Source organism: Rhinopithecus roxellana, chromosome 8 (genome assembly GCF_007565055.1).
Source record: "Rhinopithecus roxellana isolate Shanxi Qingling chromosome 8, ASM756505v1, whole genome shotgun sequence".
In the NCBI taxonomy this organism is placed as follows: Eukaryota; Metazoa; Chordata; class Mammalia; order Primates; family Cercopithecidae; genus Rhinopithecus; species Rhinopithecus roxellana.
Genome location: NC_044556.1, coordinates 124,234,804 through 124,254,776, shown reverse-complemented (window position 1 = coordinate 124,254,776; position 19,973 = coordinate 124,234,804). Strand labels below are relative to the sequence as shown.

Below are 19,973 nucleotides of genomic sequence, written 5' to 3'. Positions count from 1 at the left end.
TGAAATACTAACGACTAAAGGTGCTCATCACAGAACAGAAAACTTCTGGGAACTAGACAATCAGATGGCCAGTAAATATAACTAAAAGACTTCAGATTAATTAAAAGCATAATTATTTTTTAGGGCAGAGAGGAAGATGTTGGACAGCTTCTGTAAAAGGGTCAGATAAAATACAAAACGTAACTGGAATACAAGCTATGTTACCAATAAATCCCTTTATAAAACATAACTAAAATACAAAAATCCATATTTGTGTTTTAGAATATGTAAGCAACAGGAAAGTTGTTACTGAAAACTGAATGGCTCTTCAAAGTCAAAGACTTCAATTTAAAACCCAGCTCTCTCACCCAGTCTCTTAGACACAGGATAAACAAAGGGTAATCATACAATTTATCATCCAAACCACAAGACTTTTGAGAATAAAAATGAGGGTATTAGTAATAACCTGGACAATAAGCATAAAGTAGAACTGCTCCAGGCAAAGAGAAACATAAAGTCACTTGTCTAATAAGACCAACCTGGTCATGGGCTATTATGAGTATCAAATGAATGCTTAGCACAGTGCCTGGCATAAGCTCTCTATTTATACCGGGTTATTCCTCATTTAGAACTGATGTCTCATTCATTACCTGGAGGAGGATTTTTAAATTTTTTTAAAAAGAAATAATGTTTCATAATAAGGTTTAATGACCACTGTCATGTATTTCTCCTTCAAACAATATATTTTACCACTAATGCCCCCATAATGTAACACTTTCTAAAATGCACTCTAAAAAATTTATAATAGATGGAGATAACTTTCTTACAACGTGCAATGGAACAAATACGCTCTCTAGAAATAGAGAGCATTTATTTAATACTATATCCAAAATGGTCTGGCCAAGAATTTCCTACAGTTTTTTTCCACTGCTTACCTACAATGATAAGCTCTCAAAAATAACAAACATTTCCCCTACTCTGAACTCAAGTGAATGCTATAATCCAAAAGAAGACAGTTTCATACCATTAGTTATGGAAACCTCTTGCAGCAATTCAGTTTCCTTCTGCAGCAGTATTTCTCTCTCCAAGCAGCAGGTTCTCCAGGTCTTCAAAGCTCATTTCCTTGCTGTTGAGTTCCAGTGATTCAAAAATCACACAGGTGTGTTAAATGATGGCTGCCAACATGAAATGCCAGGATTCTACCATCTGCTTCCCCACCTCTGTAGTGGAGTTCGTAAGGATCAGAAATAGCCCCCCTCATTCACAAAAACATACATATTCCTTCAGCATATTTATATTCACTATTATATGCCAGGCACACTAGCAGCAAACTTACACTCATTCACTCTCTTATCTATCAGACCATTTTGAATAAGAAGTCAGTATACACATTGATATATAAGTGCAGGGGAAAAAATAGATAAAGCCCCATCTAAAAAACAAAACACAAAACTTCAACTTCTTTCATAAGGCATGCGTTCCGACAGATAATTTCTACAGTTACAATCTAAATTTTATGTGTCTGTGCATGTTCAGTTTAGTGCAAAGCAAACTGATTACTAGGGCACAAGAACTGACATACCCATCATGCTTTGTATCAAACTCAGAGAAATCTACATTTCCATGAATTCCCATTTTGTGGCCAGAAACAAACTCAAAATTCCTGTTAATGGAATGATTTATTCATGTTTCATGATAGAGGCTAGAATAACTTGCTTTCAGCACTTTCTGCTGATAATTTATTTTTTTACAAGCAAACATACCTGAGACATTGCCATCCACACCTATTTATGAATGCCTTTGAAATGGCTGCAAGTACTAAGAGTTTAACAGTGCAACATTTTAAAATCGGGGATAATTCAATAGATGTAGAAAAGAAGATTTCCCTATGCATTTAACAGCATTTAATCTAAACCATTTCTCCTAACAATAATCGACCAATTAATAATTGCTATAAAAAAAACTTACTGGCATTTTCAAAGGACTACAAGTTGTTATACCCGCTCTATGTGAGCATTTGTATTTTTAATTAAGCCAGTTCTCTGGAGCAAAATATAGCCTCTGAGCAAGAAAGCACAAAACAAATAATCACCAGTGAAAACCACAGAGATCAATAAAATAATCTTAATGCAATATCTAAATGAAAGCAATATGCAACTATTAAGCCCATCAGAGAAACAGGTATCGTTATAGGCACTTTTTTAAATCACATGGAACAATCTACTAGGGCAAAGTAATAAGACAACTGCAAAAATAGTCTCCCTTCTGAGCATAAGCAATTCACTACCATGGTTTGGTAGAAAGGCAACATCCAGTTGTATTTTTCTATGACAAGAAAAATAAGCTGTGAGAGTGCCCTACCTACGCAGATATACCGGAATTGATTTTCCACATTCAGTTCTATGTCATTACAAATACTAATTTCGTCTTTAGAAATATGCTCCAAATTTATGTAATGTATTGATACAACAGTGAAATTGGAGCTCAAAAAGGTTACCCTAATTCATCTCTATAGCAAATTGCTACACTATAGTATACTTACTGCCTCTTTAATTTCACAGGAGAAAACATGTATCTGAAACTCTTCTGAACCATGGGAACTCTCTGTAAATGCAAAGCAATTGCTCTCTGTTGTTCCGTCATGTCCACGTGCACAGAATAAAACCTTATAGATTGGAAAAGATGCTATCTCCACATTGCTGGATTGGTCTATGATTCTGTAGAACAGTAATGAAAAGTTAGATAAAATATTAACTATCAAAGAACAAAGACATATTTCCAGTTAGGTTTAAAAAAAAGAAAAAAAAAGAACAAATAGTTAAATAGTTTTACTATGACAATATATGATATATAAACATAACTATCTTTTTTCCCCTTTCTTTTTTTTTTTCTTTTTTTTTTCTTTTTTTTTTTGAAACACAGTTTCGCTCTTTCCCCCAGGCTGGAGTGAAGTGGCCCAATCTTGGCTCACTGCAACCTCCACCTCCCGAGTTTGAGCGATTCTCCCGCTTCAGCCTCCCAAGTACTGGGATTACAGGTGCCCGCCATCACACTGGGCTAATTTTTGTATTTTTTGTAGAGATGGGTTTTTGCCATGTTGGCCAGGCTGGTCTTGAACTTCCGACCACAGGTGATCCACCCTGCCTTGGCCTCCCAAAGTGCTAGGATTATAGGCATGAGCTACTGCACCCAGCCAAACAAAAGTATCTTAAAAATCACAAAAATAAACTGGAATTAACAATGCAAGAGAGAACAAATTATCTTCATTTTCATAACACACACACACACACACACATGCAAACACACAAACACATACACACAAATTCTTTATTATCTTCTAACAATTTCTTCATTCTTGTGTTTCCTATGATCCAACTCATTTACTCCAAAGCTAAGTATACATGCCTGGTAACAACTATATCACCCATCCCTAAAATCTAGTCTTTTTCGGTTATGACAAAATGAATGCCAGTCTAGAACAGTATAGACTATCCCTGAAGAGCCCACTTCTATTCAGAGAAGCACCTATTAGTTTATCTAAGCCCCAGTTCATTGTTCAACTGAGGCCCTTTCTAGCACAGAAAAGGTCAGGTGGTTCCAAAGATGAATTCAACAACAGAATACAACAGCTAAAAGGAGTCTGTGGGATTTGGAAGCAAATAATTCTCTGACTTTCCCTACACAAATCCTAAGTCCTGGCTGGGCACAGCGGCTCATGCCCGTAATCCCAGCACTTTAGGAGGTCGAGATGGGTGGATCACTTGAGGTCTGGAGTTCGAGACCAGTCTGACCAACATGGCGAAATCCCATCTCTACTAATAAATACAAAAATCAGCCGGGCATGGTGACGGGCACCTGTATGCCCAGCTATTCAGGAGGCTGAGGCATGAGAATCACTTGAACCCACGAGGCATAGGTTTCAGTGTGCCGAGATCATGCCACTGCACTCCAGTCTGGGGCGACAGAGAGAAACTGTGTCTCAAAAACAAAAACAAAACAAAAAACAATCCTAAGTCCTGGATTGATCTACACATTGAAGACCCCTTCAAGATCTCAAATTAAGAAACTGAGGGGTAAGGGGACAACCCCAAGAATAAAGAGGCAAGTCAAAACATTAAATCTCTGTCAAGGTGTGTCTGGCAAATTGAAGCTAAACAGATAACATAGAAGACATTTTGAAAACAATTTTTCTTTAAAAAGACATCTTGACATTTTTAGATGCCAACATATAAACAATATACATGCAAAACCCCTTCCTGAAAAATTCAAAGCATTTTTACCAAAATTTTTTAAATTTATATTGCTATTATTTTGGTACTCGGAACTTACCTAAGTTTTCCCACATTCTAAAATTTAGAGAATGAGGCAAATCAGACAGGGTTTTAAAAAGATTAAAGCAACTTTCAGAGAATATTTCAGGCTCAAGGCAAATTCAACCTCATCTCTTTGACGTGGTCTGCTTATTTGTTCATTCAACAAATATTTGCTAAAATCTTGCAATGAATCACTTACTTCCCTAGCCACTGAAGCTACAGCAGGGAAAAATACAAAGAAGTTATTCTCACAAGCTTATAATCTAGTGAGGAAGATATCCAATAAACTAATAAGCAAATAAATATAATATCTATTCAAAGAAAAGTGCTATTAAAAAAAAAAAACAGCCCAGTATGAAGAAAGAGAGTTACATGATACAACCAAGGAAGTCTTCTTACGATAAAATGTTTACTAAGATGAAACAAAAAACATTGGAAAATCAGGGAAAGATTTACTTAGGGAGAATAAAGATAATATGCCAAGGTCCTGGGGTGGGAAGTGTGACTGATAAGTCCTGTGAGAATGAATACAGAGGCTAGGATAACCGGAATGTAATGAATGAAGAGAGAGAAAGGGAGAGGAAAGTGGTACTAATATTGGAAGTAAACAAATTATCTTCATATTCTTGCATATCTTACACACACACACACACACACAAATCTGCATCTTCTTTTGATAAATGAAGAGAGAGAAGGGAGGAGGGAGACAGAAGGACAGAGAGAGAGAAGGGAGTCCTCTTGAATAAGATTAGTATCCTTATAAAAGAAACCCCTCTTACACTCTCTTCTACCATGAGAGAACACATGAACCAGGAAGCAGGCCCTCACCAGACACCAAACATGCTGGAGCTTTGATCTAGGAACTCCCAACCACAAGAACTATGAAAAATAATTATCTGTTGTATGTAAACCACCAGTCTATGGCAGTTTGTTAACAGCAGCACAAACAGGCTAAGAAGAAAGGAAGGAAGGAGGAGGAAGGGAAGAACAAGTTGGAGCAATAGGTCAACAGTGGCTAACCATGATAAGGATTTCAAATATAACCACAAGTGTGACTGAGGCAAAGACTGAATGTAGGAGAAAAACATTATCTGACTTACTTTTTTTTTTTTAATTGAGATGGGATCTCTGTCACCCAGGCTGGAGTGCAGTGGCGTGATCTCCACTCACTGCAACCTCCATCTCCGGGGTTTGAGCGAATTCTCCTGCCTCAGCCTCCTAAGTAGCTGGGATTACAGGCATGTGCCACCACACCTGGTGAATTTTTGTATTATTTTGCCCAGGCTGGTCTCGAACTCCTGACCTCAAGTGATTCATCCGCCTCAGCCTCCCAAAGTGCTGGGATTACAGGTATGAGCCACCACACCCGGCCCTGAGTTACATTTAAAGAAACTAAAGGTTCAGCTGACGTAATGTATTATTCCTAATTAAGCATAAGAGGAAAAAGTCATTTTGCTTCTTTCCAGTCTAATGTAAGTAACTTAAAATCTATGGCTCACTCCTGTTTCTTTCAACCACTATTACTTGACAAGCCGAAGGCAGATTTTTATGCTTATTCAGGATAGAGAAATGCACATTACAAGTATTTTTACAGTTTTATTTCTATTTATAATATTCTAAGCGTAATTGTTGATATGGGTTTGGATCTGCAGCCCCATCCAAATCTCATGTCAAATTGTAATCTCCAATGTTGGAGGTGGTGCCTGGTGAAAGGTGATTGGATCATGGGGGCAGTTTCTTATGAATGGTTTAGCACCATCCCCTCAGTGCTGTTCTCATGATAGTTGAGTTCTCATGAAACCTGGTTGTTTAAAAGTGTGTGGCACCTCCCCCTTCTCTCTCTTGCTCCTGCTCCTGCCAAGTAAAACGATTCTGCTTCGCCTTGACTACTGCCATGATTGTAAGTTTCCTGAGGCCTCCCCTCCTGAGACCTCCCTCCCAGAAGCTGAGCAGATGGCCAGCATCATGTTTCCTATACAGTCTGCAGAACCAAGAGCCAGTTAAACCTCTTCTCTTTATCAATTATCCAATCTCAGATATTTCTTTATTGCAGTGCAAGAATAGACTAACACAATTGTTCAAATGCCCCCTTTCAAACAGTGAACACAGTCTAAGCCTAAACATGTTTACTTTGCATGTCTACAGTGAGTTCACAGCAAGTCCTACACCTGATGATGCTATAACATCTTTGCCACCACCTAAAAGACTTAATACGTGTCTAGAGAAAAAAAAAATTAGAGCTTACCTCACAGAACCTTCTGGAACATTTGGTACATACAGGGTAACAGGAAAGGGGTACTGACTGGAAGATTTCATGGTTGCCATTGCCCGTAAAGCCTCTACTTCATTACGTGGGGAAGAAACCTTCATACATCCTAAGTAGGTCAGTTTATTAAATAAAACACTATCTTCTTCAGGTAGTCCACCTGGAGAAGATGGTCTGGGTGTACAAATTTCTGAAGAAACAAAAAGAGAAACACTCAAAAGTCAATGCAAAACTCCACCATCATTATAATCTTGCCAGTGCCCAAAAAGAAATGAAATATTTCAAATAAAACCTAGGTCTCTCTATTTTCATTTCTTTTATATTTTAACATTTTAGGATTTAAAATCTAGGATTCTAGGATTTTATAATCCTAAATCTTATGTCAGAGTTCCAGAGTCAGCCATTTCATACTTTCAAATCTCTCAAAATATTATCTTACTTAGCTGTAAGTTCTTCAGATGAGAGAAAAAAATTTAAGCTTTATATTTAAAAAAATCAAAAATATAGACTACAAGTATGTAAAAGAAAACAGAACCTCTGGTCTCCAAACTCACTATGCCAAAGCAAAAGACAAGCTTGGGAACCGAGTCACGCAATACTGCCTTCTTTTTGTTCCCAGATAGCTGTAAATTCACAACCCTGTGTCACAGCCTCATCCATATGCCAGGTTTCCACAACGATAGAAGGGCACATATCTCCCCAGATGGCTTCCCTCACAGATGACTCACAAGGAAATTCCTTGTGAGCCCCTAAATCTTTTAAGATATGTATCCTCCCTATAAACTAGCTCTAAAGCTGAGTTCTGTCAAATCTCATCCTGACAATATCAATTATCAGCTTATCTTTACAGACACAGGACAAGACCAGAAATCATCCCTTCACCTACACTAAGATGAATGCATAACTGGCTTTTTCCTCTACTTCTTTTCACATGTAAAATGTAGATTTACTGAGGCTAGTCAAAGCCTCACAAGAAAGCAACCATTTGCCTTACCGCCTACCTTTCCCTCTTTTTTAACTTGTTCTTGCACTTTCCCCTCTAAACACTGAAGTTCCCAAAACCCCTCTAGAAAAGCACAGGTCACAGTTACTCCTGTGGCCTATGTTTTTCCCAGGCACATACTAAACCCTTGACTAAGTAAACCTCTACGGATTGAGACCTGCCACTTTTTGGTTAACAAGTGATATAGAACAATAAGGAGAAAAAAACTACACTAAAGATAGTGTGAATCAGCCCCAAAATAATGAGGACTAAACAAAAGTAAATCAGTTAAAAGTTTCTCTTGACTGTAAAGATCCTTCACTGCACCACATTTATTAAGCAGCCTAACTTCCTAAGCAAAAAAAAAGCAACGTTAAAATGTTACATCTCATACCAACAACAAATGTCAAGCTCCTTACTTCCCTCACTCCTGGTTTGCTGGCTTCTATGAACTATGTAAGTGTTCCAGTGGAATTTTTTTTTCTCAAAATAATTATTTTTGGAGAATGAATCTATGATTGCTTCAACCAATTCCATCCCCATCATAATGAAATTCTTTAAAAAAAAAACTGTTCATTTTATTCTAAGAACAGCAGGCAGCCAAGGTCCAATTGTGGTTAGAGAGCATCCATCTGCGTGTACCAGGTAGTATAACATTCTCCCTTCATGCCCCTACCCAAAATCCACATTCTGCTTGGCTTCCCCTTTGTTACCTACATTCATGCTGCACAAAATTAAGCATACATGTATCACTTGAACCAGGTCCTTGCAGAATTTTCAGACTGCCATTACCAGGATTCCTCTTGTAGGATAGGATTTTAATAAATAAATCACAGAAGCCATTTCAAATTCCCCCACTGCAGCTCCTAAATATTATACTAAAATATGGAACTTCACCACTGACTTTTTTGTTAAGAAACTAAAGCCATTCAAAATGAACTACTTCATCTACCAAGTTCTTCAACCACTGAAACATGTTTTTCTCCCTGTTTCAGTCAGTTCAATATAATGTATTTCAAAAGGGATAAATAAAAACCTACAAATACATTTTAATATGTTTAAATTATTTTGTATTAGATTATTATATACATGTATGTTATTACATGCTTTTCTTAATGTAACAAGCACTTATGCAGCAACAATAAGACTGATGAGCCTGGGTGATTAAGTAGTTCAGGTGGTCTAACATAGTGTAACTAGAGTCTTAAAAAAATAAAAAACATAAGATGAATGGGAACTAGGGAGAAACAATAAAAATAATATTTAAAAAAAGAGAAAAGAGGAGGCCAAAAAGAAGTTGTTTGAAGAGGTATTTTACAAATCTGTGTAAACCAAGATTCATGACTCTATAAATCCCAAATATAAAACAGTACAGAAACTGAACCAAAAATAACAAATGATAGAATTGGCAGATAAGGCCTATAAAACGACTATCATAAATATGATCAAGGATTTAAAGATAAACATCTAACAAAAGAAGAAAAATGAAAGACATAAAAAAGAACCAAAAGAAATTCTAGAGCTGAAAAAATATAAGATCTGAAGTAAAATATTCCCCAGGTGGATATAACAGCAGTTTCTAAATTGCAGAAGAAGAATGTTAAAGGAAGTTCCTTGGGCTACAGGAAAATGATACAGAGAAAACTGAAGCGCACAAGAAGTTAAATATGAGAAAAAGAGCTATTCCTTGCTCTTTAATTTCTTCAAAATATAACAGACTATTTAAAGCCAAAATGAAAAACACCCAGGAGGTGGAGGTTGCAGTGAGCTAAGATCCTGCCATTGTACTCCAACCTATGCAAGTATTTTGTAGAATTTGTAACATATGTATTAGTGAAATGAATGAGAGCAGAAGCATAAAATCTTACAATGTACCTGAAGTGTTATGATAGTATTAGAATGTACATGAGTTAAAGAGTTGGGTTATAAACTCCAGAGCAACTACTAAAATAATAAAACAAAATTATATAGCTAATGTGCCAATGATGGAGATAAAATAGAACATTAAAAATAATCTAGAAGGCAGGAAAGGAGGGGGAAAAACAAAAACAGAAGAGACAAAGAGAAAACAAACAGCAAGACAGTAAGTACACTTAGATCCAAATATATTAAAAATTACATCAAAAGTAAATGGTCAGCTGGGCGTGGTGGCTCATGCCTGTTATCCCAGCACTTTGGGAGGCCAAGGCAGGCAGATCACGAGGTCAAGAGATTGAGACCATCCTCGCCAACATGGCGAAACCCCATCTCTACTAAAAATATATATATATATATTAGCTGGGTGTGGTGATGTGCACCTGTAGTCCCAGCTACTCAGGAGGTTGAGGCAGGAGAATTGCTTGAACCCAGGAGGTGGAGGTTTCAGTGAGCTGAGATCGTGCCATTGCACTCCAGCCTAGGCAGCAAGAATGAAACTCCATTTCAAAAATAAAAAAAAGTTAATGGTCAGCTTTTTCTGTAAAGGGTCATACGATAAATATTTTAGGTTTTGTGCGCCAAGAGACAAAATCTACAATATTATGCAAGTATTTATACAAGTGAGAAAACAACCCTCCACAGATTTTTTAACAAAATTTAAAACTTAATTATGGATACTAAACTTTGAATTTCATATAAGCGTCATGTGTCACAACATTAGTCTCCTTTTGATATGCTTCAGTCATTTAAAAATGTGAAAACCATTTTTACTTTGCAAACCACACCATAAACAAGTAGGAAGTGGAATTTGGCCCACAGATAGTAGTTTACTTACCCTAGTCTAAACCCAACTAAAAGACAGAGATTGTCAAACTGGATTTTCAAAAGGTATCTATGATAAACACTCTTTAAAGATAAAAATAGGTGAAAATTTGTTTTAAAAAAAGGAAAAAGAAAAATATATACCATGCAAACACTAATCATAAGAAACCAAAAGTGGCTATATTAACATAAGAAAAACTAGACTTCAGGACAAGGAATTTTAACCAAAAGAAAAGGGATACTTCACAATGCTAAAACGGTCAATTCATTAAGAAAACACAAAAATTCTAAGTGACTGTGCCCTTAATAGCAGAACTTCAAAATAGCTGAAGCAAAATCAGACTCAAGATGACTGAACTGGACCAGTCAAATTGAAGTGATAAGTCTGTTATAATCTGTTAATCTCTCTCTCCCACTGTTATATCTCTCCCACAGATTATAACTGAAAACTTTTTTTTTTTTTTTTTTTTTTTTTTTTTTTTGAGATGGAGTCTTGCTCTGTCACCCAAGCTGGAGTGCACTGGCCAGATCTCAGCTCACTGCAAGCTCCGCCTCCCGGGTTCACGCCATTCTCCTGCCTCAGCCTCCCGAGTAGCTGGGACTACAGGCGTCCGCCACCTCGTCTGGCTAGTTTTTTGTATTTTTTAGTAGAGACAGGGTTTCACCGTGTTAGCCAGGATGGTCTCGATCTCCTGACCTTGTGATCCGCCCGCCTCGGCCTCCCAAAGTGCTGGGATTACAGGCTTGAGCCACCGCACCCGGCCTATAACTGAAAACTCTTGACAGAATATAAAAAGCAACTACCTGAGGACTCTTTCTTTCTTTTTTCATTGAGATGGGGTTTCGCTATGCTACGCAGGCTGGTCTTGAGCTCCTGAGCTCAAGCGATCCGCCCACTTTGGCTTCCCAAAGCGCTGGGATTATAGGCGTGAGCCACCACATCCAGCCTCTTTTTAAAAAGTAAACAGGAACAGCCAGATTGGAGAGGAAAGTAAAAACCTGAACCTCTGTTACGGTGGTGAGTTTTCCATTTTTCTCATCATCACCTCCCAGCTTTGATCTAACGGTGGCCCGAGTTGCAGAACAGCAGTGAGCAACAAAACAAAGAAATCCAATCTTTCTAGCCAAATAACCGAAAAAGAAGTCCCTGCGAACTAGAGAGTATCTGAGAAATCATGACTTGTTTCTGTTTTGTTTTCTCTCCCAGTTCTACCACTAGCCCCAACCACAGAACTACCTGAAATGCTGGTAGTGGCGGTAGTACTGTAAGCATCTACAACCTGGAGGAAAAGAAAAGTGTCTCAAAGGCTAAAATACCGAAGCAAAGAGGCCCCTATAACCCAAAAATGGAAAAGAAAATCTCTTATCATTTTTTCCTCTCGTTTCTCTCACCACTTTGTCCTAAAGTTAGCTCCAGACATGAGATTCTGCACAACAGCACAAAGCAGCAAAAACTCTAAGAAAGAAACCTGTCTTTCTACAGAGGGGTAGAAGGAAAATGGGCCCAAGGAATGTGGGGAAATCTCAGAGAGGAGAGAACTGAAGAAATTTACACCTAATTCTGTGTGTGAACTAACTGTGTATGCATGTCGAACAGACTGAAGAAGCACAGCAAAGGTTTTGAGAACTGAAAATACTTTGGAACCAGAAAGCAAGACAGATCTTGCAGTCTGGACACAACCAGGTGGAATGTCTGCTTTAAAAAAAAAAAAAAAAAAAAGTCAACATTCTTCAGAGGATTTTAACAAGAAATAGTCTCAAAATAATATTCAAAAAATCTGGGGAACAAGCCAATTACTCAACAAACAAAAAAACACAAAAGGGTGACCTATTCTCAAGTGAAAAAATAATTCACAGACCAATCCCAAGATGTCCCAGATGCTGAAATCATCAAACACTTTAAAATTGATGTAATACTCCATAAAATGTGAAAACACCTATAATGAATAAAAATATTAAAACTATCAACAGAGAAACAAAAAAACTGTAAAAAACCAATGTAAATTTAAAAACAAAAATACAATATCTAAAATTAAAAATTCATCAGATGAGATCTCAATAGCAAAATGGAGATTAACAAAGTAAAGAGTCAGTGAGCTTGAACACAGGGAACAATGAAAAGAGCCTAAGGAATTGTGAAAACAGTATGGAAATGTCTACCATTTTTGTCTACTGAGTTCCAGAAGAGAAAGAGATTCGTGTAGAAACAAAACAATTACCAACAAATAATGGGTGAAAACTTCCCAAATTTGGTTAAAGATATAAAGTTACAGATTCAAGAATCCCAGTGATCCAAAAAAAAAAGATAAACTCAAAGAAAACCACACACAGATAATCAAACTGCTGAAAAGAAAATGATGAAATAAAAGTACTGAAAGCAAAGAAAAATAATACATTACAAATAGGAAAACACTGATTAAAATCACTTCAGATTCCTTGTCAGAAACAATGGAGATGAGAAGACATCGGAAAAGCATTTTTAAAGTGCTCAAGGAAATATATGTATGGCTGTTGAAAGCAAAATATATTAGACTGGTAGGTTTTTCAATGTATGTAAATGTAATACATATGTCAATATCAGGAACGAGAGGATATTAACACACATCCTGCAGACATTAAAAGGATAATAAGAAAATATTACTCTGTAACAGAGAAACAACTCTTTTCCCATACTTAGGTGAAATTGACCAATTCCTTGAAAGATGAAAACACCAAAGTACACTCAAGAAGAAACAGATAACCTGAATGGTCTTTTGCACTTAGATTTAAATTTTTTTTTTTGAGATGGAGTCTCACTCTGTTGCCCAGGCTGGAGTGCAATGGTGTGATCTCAGCTCACTGCAATCTCCGCCTCCTGGGTTCAAACGATTCTCCTGCCTCAGCCTCCCGAGTAGCTGTGATTACAGGCATGCAGGCACCACCATGCCTGGCTAATTTTTGTATTTTAGTAGATATGGGGGGGGTCTCACCATGTTGGCCAGGCTGGTCTTGAACTCCTGACCTCAAGTAATCCACCCACCTTGGCCTCCCAAAGTGCTGGTATTACAGGTGTGAGCCACCACGCCCAGTACAAACTTAAATTTTTCTATAATGATATGCATCTATCTTTTCCTTTTCTGATTTGGCTTTTCCTACCCTGACAATCACAAAAATATACTCCATTTTTCCTTCTTACAGGCTTATTTTTCACATTTAAATATTTGATTCACTAAAAATAATTTTTATGTACAACTAAGGAAATTAATTTTATTTTATTCCACTCAAAGATGCAATTGTCCCAACACCATTTACTGCATAGTTACCATTTCCTCCAGTGATATGTGAAGCGGATTCTGTCATGTACTGAAATCCTTTATATACATAGGTTTGTTTCTGGTACCCTGTTCTAGTGATTTACTTCTATAACAAGCCAATACCACATTGGTTTAATCACTGTACCTCTGTAGTCTATCTTAATACATAACATTCTTTTTAAAAATTTTCTTCCTGTGTACCTCTACTTGTCCAGATATATTTCAGAATTAGTTTATAAAAATAACTGAAAATTTGAAATTCCCACCCAAGTTACAGGCTAATTTAGAGATAACTTACATCTTTTCAAGGTTGACTCCTAGCAATCAATATGGCATCTCTCCCCATTCATTCAGGTGTTCATTTCCTTCAATAATATTTTATAATTTTCTTTATTAAAATTTTACATAAATTTTAGTTTCTTCCTTGATCCCTGTTATTTTTGTTGGTATTATGAATGGCATTTTTATTTTCTACTGTTGCTGCTAACCTTCCTAAAAGTCGTTAAATCTTTTTTTTTTTTGAGATGGAGTCTCACTCCGTTGCCCAGGTTGGAGTGCAATGGCATGATCTCAGTTCACTGCAACCTCCACTTGTTGGGTTCAAGTGATTTTCCTGTCTTAGCCTCCTGAGCAGCTGGGATTTCAGGCGTTCACCACCACGCCCTGCTAATTTTTTTTTTTTTTTTTTTTTTAGACAGAGTATCACTGTCACCCAGGCTGGAGTGCAATGGTGCAGTCTCCGCTCACTGCAACCTCCACCTCCCAGGTTCAACAGATTCTTCCACCTCAGCTTCCCGAGTAGCTGGGACTACAGGCACATGCCACCACACCTGGCTAATTTTGTATTTTTAGTAGAGACGGGGTTTCACTATATTGGTCAGACTGGTCTTTAACTCCTGATCTCATGATCTGCCCACCTTGGCCTCCCAAAGTGCTGGGATTACAGGCCTGAGCCACCCCGCCCAGCCATTTTTGTATTTTGAACAGAGACGGGGTTTTGCCATGTTGACCAGACTGGTCTCAAACTCCTGACCTCAAGTGATCTGCCCACCTTACCCTCCCAAAGTGCTGGGATTACAGGCGTGAGCCACCATGCCTGGCAAAAAGTCTTTAAATCTAACAGCTGATCCATTCCCTTTCTTAAATACTTTACCAATCATGAGAATTTTTTCACTTTTTTTCTAATGACACTTCATTTCTTTTTCCTGTCATCTTGCATTGGCTAGATTCTTTAGTACAATGTCAAAGAGCTATGGTGATAACAATCATGCCCTAACTGTTCCTGTTTCAATATATCTTGATGGTAATGGATTTTAAATTTCAGCATAAAACATAAGACTTTGATAGATATTTGGTTAAGCAAGTTTCCTTCTAAGTTTTCCAAGAACTTTACATGTGCATATACATAAAATGGATTTTAAATTGTATCCATTGCTTGTTCTTTATCTTTTGATACTTTTTCGCTCTTCACCACTTTATGTGGTAAACCACAGTGAAAGATTTTTCTAATGCTTTATCATCCTTGCCATGAAAAGCATTGTGATTACATTCCCTACACAAATGCATCATAGCCCTATTGTGTAACAGTTTGGCTACACCTATACTTACTCTGTACCAAGGTTCATTTGGTTCAGAAATGAATCACGAGTTCCCTAAGCCAATTAGGATAATCCCATCCCCTCTGTCACAGTGACTTATTTAGAGGTTTGAATGTAACCCAGGCCTACGGCTACCAATTCATGTCATTTCCCTCGCCACTAGAAAATGGTTTCACTGGTCCAATCAGAGTGAAACTCACAACTTTTATCTAATCAGTAAAATAGGCCAGGGATGGGTGCAGTGGCTTGCACCGATAATCCCAACACTTTGGGAGGCTGAAGTGGGCAGATCACCTGAAGCCAGGAGTTCAAGAACAGCCTGGTCAACATGGCAAAACCCCACCACTGCAAAAAAAATAAAAAAATTAGCTAGGCATGGTGGTACATGCCTGCCATCCCAGCTACTTAGGAGGCTGAACGACATCACAGCACTTCAGCTAGGATGACAGAATGAGACCCTGACACCAAAGAAATTTTAAAAATCAGTAAAAGAATGAAGACTTTCTGTTTGCCACCAGGCATAAACAGGCCACCTTACCTACTAGTTTCCCTTACCTACCAGTTCCTGCTGGTAGCTACTTTGTAACCAGCTAAGGAGAAAGGTAACATAGAGATCACAGCTGAGTAGTTTACCAAAAAACACCATCAGAGCCTAGATCAAACTATACCTGTGGTGTTTAAGCCAGCTGAAGTTGGAGCTGGTTTTGGTTTTATTTATTTTTGCACCCAAAAGCAGCTTGACTTATAAGCTAGTATTCAAAGTACAAGTCCTAATTATTCATAGATATATGTATTATTTAATATACTGTTGGAATTGATATATTTTACTTAGAGTTTTACTAAATATAACTTTAAATAAGTCTAGTGAAACTGAGTAAGAAGGCACATCATATGAAAGACTATCTCCATTACACTATTCTGTGATGCCCAAGTGTTTACTCACTTGTTCAGTAAGTATCTTGTTAATGACCTACCATGCATGAAGTACTGAGTGTAAAATGAGGACCCAGACATAGTCTTTATTCCCAAAGAACATTAAGACCTGGTTTTTATAGGCAGAGATATAGGCAGAAACATAAGACCACCGAAGTGGAAACTCTCAACAAGAACTGAAAGCTTGAAAAAAGCTAATAATTTTTTCTGATTTTCATCTTAAAATTTTCACCATTACTTCATCCCATTTCTTCAATAGTTTCTAAGAATTCAATACAGTACCTGTGTTAGACGGACCCAAAATTAACTGAAGAGATGGCTTATTTGTTTGGCTGGCTGGAATATCTCCAAATGAATGGTCTGAAATCTCACTGGAACTTTGACAATCAACAAGAAGACCGCTTTGCCTTTTCTCGGAATCTCTCAAAATCTCTTCCATGGCTTTTTCCAATTGTTCATCACCATTAGAAACTATCTACAGACAGAGCAAGATAATTCTATTTCAATTCTATTATAGTTTTGAAGCTAAATTTTATGAAAATATTTCATTTCTAGAAGAAATTAAAACAATCTAAATATTTAAATATGGTTACTAAAACACTAAGAAGTTGTTTCACATATATAATACATTAAAATCCGGATTATAAAACTAAATTAGAGGAAGATTATTAGTTTCACAAAAGGATTCTTTATAAAACACTTAAGGCAGTTTCCAACTACATTTTATATAAGATCCTATTTACAGAGATATATTTTTTTTTTTCCCCCTTTCTTTTTAAAGACAGAGTCTCGCTCTGTCACCGAGGCTGGAATGCAGTGGTGCAATCTCAGTTCACTGCAAACTTCGCCTCCTGGGTTCCAGCGATTCCCATGCATCAGCGTCTCAAGTAGATGGGACTACAGGTGTGCAGGACCACACTCAGCTAATTTTTGTATTTTTTGTAGAGACGGGATTTCACCACATTGGCCAGGCTGGTCTTGAACTCCTTACCTCAAGCAATCCGCCCACCTTGGCCTCCCAAAGTGCTGGGAGTACAGGCTATGAGCCACTATGCCTGGCCCTTCTTTTTCTTTTTCTTTTTTAGGAACACATCCTAAAAATCAGATAACCTTACATTTACATGTCTAAAGGAAAAAATAGGTAAATTTAAATAGGGTCTATTAGGAATATCATTTAAAAGGTTATATTTCTTGTAAGCATAGCATAACCATATTTCTATTTCTTTACCAATTGTTTGCTAGCCCCCAAGATGAATACTGCTAATTTCCTTCCACTTAAGTTGACTGACAGTTTTCTCAAAGGCAGGTGAGACACAAAGCCTAAGCAAATAAATGATGTCTCAAACACAATGCTAAAATACAGGTACCTAAAAATAAAGTCATTGATTAGTTAAACAAAATTATAAAACAATATATTCTCAACATAAACATTTAGTAATCTCATTTTCAGAATATATTTTATTAGACTGATATACTAATACACCTTTGATGCCATAGTTAACACTAAATAAAAGTCATAAATAATACACAGCACTTTTAACTACTTTTCCTATTCCTGTTTCTAGAGGATAGTTATACCATTTTCAAGCCTATATAACTGAGTTTGCTTGCTTCCTTTTCTTTGACTTAGAAAGTGTAACACAAAAGTGAAAAAGAAAAGGGACCATATCTAAATAAAATCTCAAATGCTAAAAATATGAGATACGCTTTAAAAACATTCAGACAAGTCGACTGTTAAATCACACAATGGAACCTAACCAGCTGATTTAAAACATAAAAATCATAATAAAAAAAAAAGTCTCTCAAATGAAAGCAAAACATTTCATTAACTTCTGAAACCCAGCAGAAAGAGAAACAAAATCATCCAGATAAAGTAACGTAAATTTTAACCATTATGTCTAATTCGGCAAAAAATCCTTTCTCTTCTTTTTCCTCTTTTATTCTTCCCCCTAAAATTCCAAATTAAAAGGTAAATAAGCAAAAGCAAGAATTTTTTAAAATATACAAACCAAATAATTAGGGTCTGGATAAATCAAACGTTGATTTTATTCTAAAAGTCAGCACTTGAGAAAAACTTTCGGATTTCACACATCTCCTGAGATAAGTTTCAAATATATATATACTTTTTTAGTTAAAAATTATACCATATGTAGAAAAGAAAAAAATACCTTCAGTTGAGGTTTTTCTTCATGTTTTGTAGAATTATCATCTGCATACTGAGGAACCAAAACAAATTCTTCACTGTTCATTGTAGCCACAGAATCAGATGATCCACTAACCTTCCGTAATGAAGCTCTGACCTCCATTTCAGTTCTGCAAACTTCTCTTCCCACATCCACCTGGAAAAACGAAAGGGATTAAAAAAAAAAAAAACCTACTGATTATAAACATGAACTAACTAAAAACATGAACTAATAAAGCTTTAAAAATGGTTCATGTGACGAATCCTACTGGCTAGATAATTATCTCAAAGTTAGGAAAGCTACCTTCTTGGACTGATCCACTTAATGGAAATGTACTTGCTCTTCATCCTAAGTTTCCAGACTAATAGAGTCATATTGTTACCTAAAAATTTACACAACCAGTTCATATCTCAACCAGATTTATCACTGTTTACTTGACACACACTCTCTCATTTCTCTCAGAAATACTGTTTTCTTTTCTTTTTAATAGAGGAAATAATTAAACGATACTAGAAATACCTACAAATGCACGCACAGACACAAAACCATATTCACTGACACTGCTATATTAAATCTAAATGCTTAAAAAAAAAAAACTTATCTCCTCAAGACCAAATATTGTACCTGCAAATATTTTTTCTGAGTAACTAAAGTTGACTAATACAGAATTCAACATCCTAAGACATATAGCTTCTCTTTTCTGACACATTATCACTTATTAACACCAAAAAGAAAAAGCTTCTATATTGCATTCACATAGCAAATAATGTTTCAGTAATCAAAGACAGTGTAATTCTGTTTTCTCGATAGATCTCTACAGCATAGAAAGAACACTCACTATCATATCCAGAAGTTCATGTACTCACACAACTAAGTTCAACTGAAGACATACACTATGTAACAGACACAAGTCAGCCCTGAGGTAACAAAGCGAATAAGGAAGACAAGTAGCCTGCACTTCTGGGGCTTGCATACTAGTGAGAAAACAAGAAACTGAGCAAATGGTGATTCCAAGTCACTCTAAAGGCTATGCAAAAAATAAACATGTTAATGTGACAAACAGTAGCTGTGGGAAGTATAGGGACAAACTAAGGTGGTAGGAAAAAGCTCTCTGAGAGGAAAATATCTGAGCTTAAAACTGAAAGACAAAAAAGAACCCTACTATTACACAATCTGTTCAGTGACCAAATGAGTAATGTGAGAGGGGGGCAAAACAAGCGGCTAGGGCTAAAGAACACAGGACCTTGTAAACCATGGTAGGTCTACTGATCCATGCCTAAAATCCTCCCAGAAATGTTATTTTTCTTTCTAATTAGGTTACCTTTTTCATTATAGCCTATAAATATAGCTGCAATATTCCATTTGGCCATTTGGTGACACTAACACCATTACTCTTGGCAATAAAAAGACTGATTCCAGCTCCAAGTTACATGTGTATCTTTTAAAAGGTAATTACGCTCCAATGTTATAAAAAATCAAAAATTTCAAGAATATCAAAATAATAACCATACTTCTGGACCAGTGTAATTAGCTAGGCATCATTTATCTCTGTTATGCATGTTAACACCCTTTCTTTTTAAAATCCTTCCAGCAACATTCACCTGTCCTCTAAAGGTTTTTTCTCACTTTGTATATTACGTTTCTAAAACTGCGGAATGTGTTACAAGCCATGTCTTTACTCTTTCAG

General features: G+C 36.6%; 1 protein-coding gene across 2 annotated transcripts in view; it reads right to left on the bottom strand.

Moving 5' to 3' along the window:
* The window catches only part of RABGAP1L (RAB GTPase activating protein 1 like), a 781,286-nt gene that overhangs the window by 693,996 nt on the left and 67,317 nt on the right, over positions 1 to 19,973 (bottom strand). For both annotated transcript variants that reach the window (XM_010367378.2, XM_010367376.2), the window contains exons 2-5: positions 18,272 to 18,442; positions 16,386 to 16,578; positions 6,538 to 6,748; positions 2,522 to 2,696 (exon numbers count right to left, since the gene is read on the bottom strand). In XM_010367378.2, coding sequence (XP_010365680.1) covers positions 2,522 to 2,696; positions 6,538 to 6,748; positions 16,386 to 16,578; positions 18,272 to 18,409 — 717 coding nt within the window. In that variant the 5' untranslated portion in view covers positions 18,410 to 18,442. The remainder of the gene's footprint in view (positions 1 to 2,521; positions 2,697 to 6,537; positions 6,749 to 16,385; positions 16,579 to 18,271; positions 18,443 to 19,973) is intronic.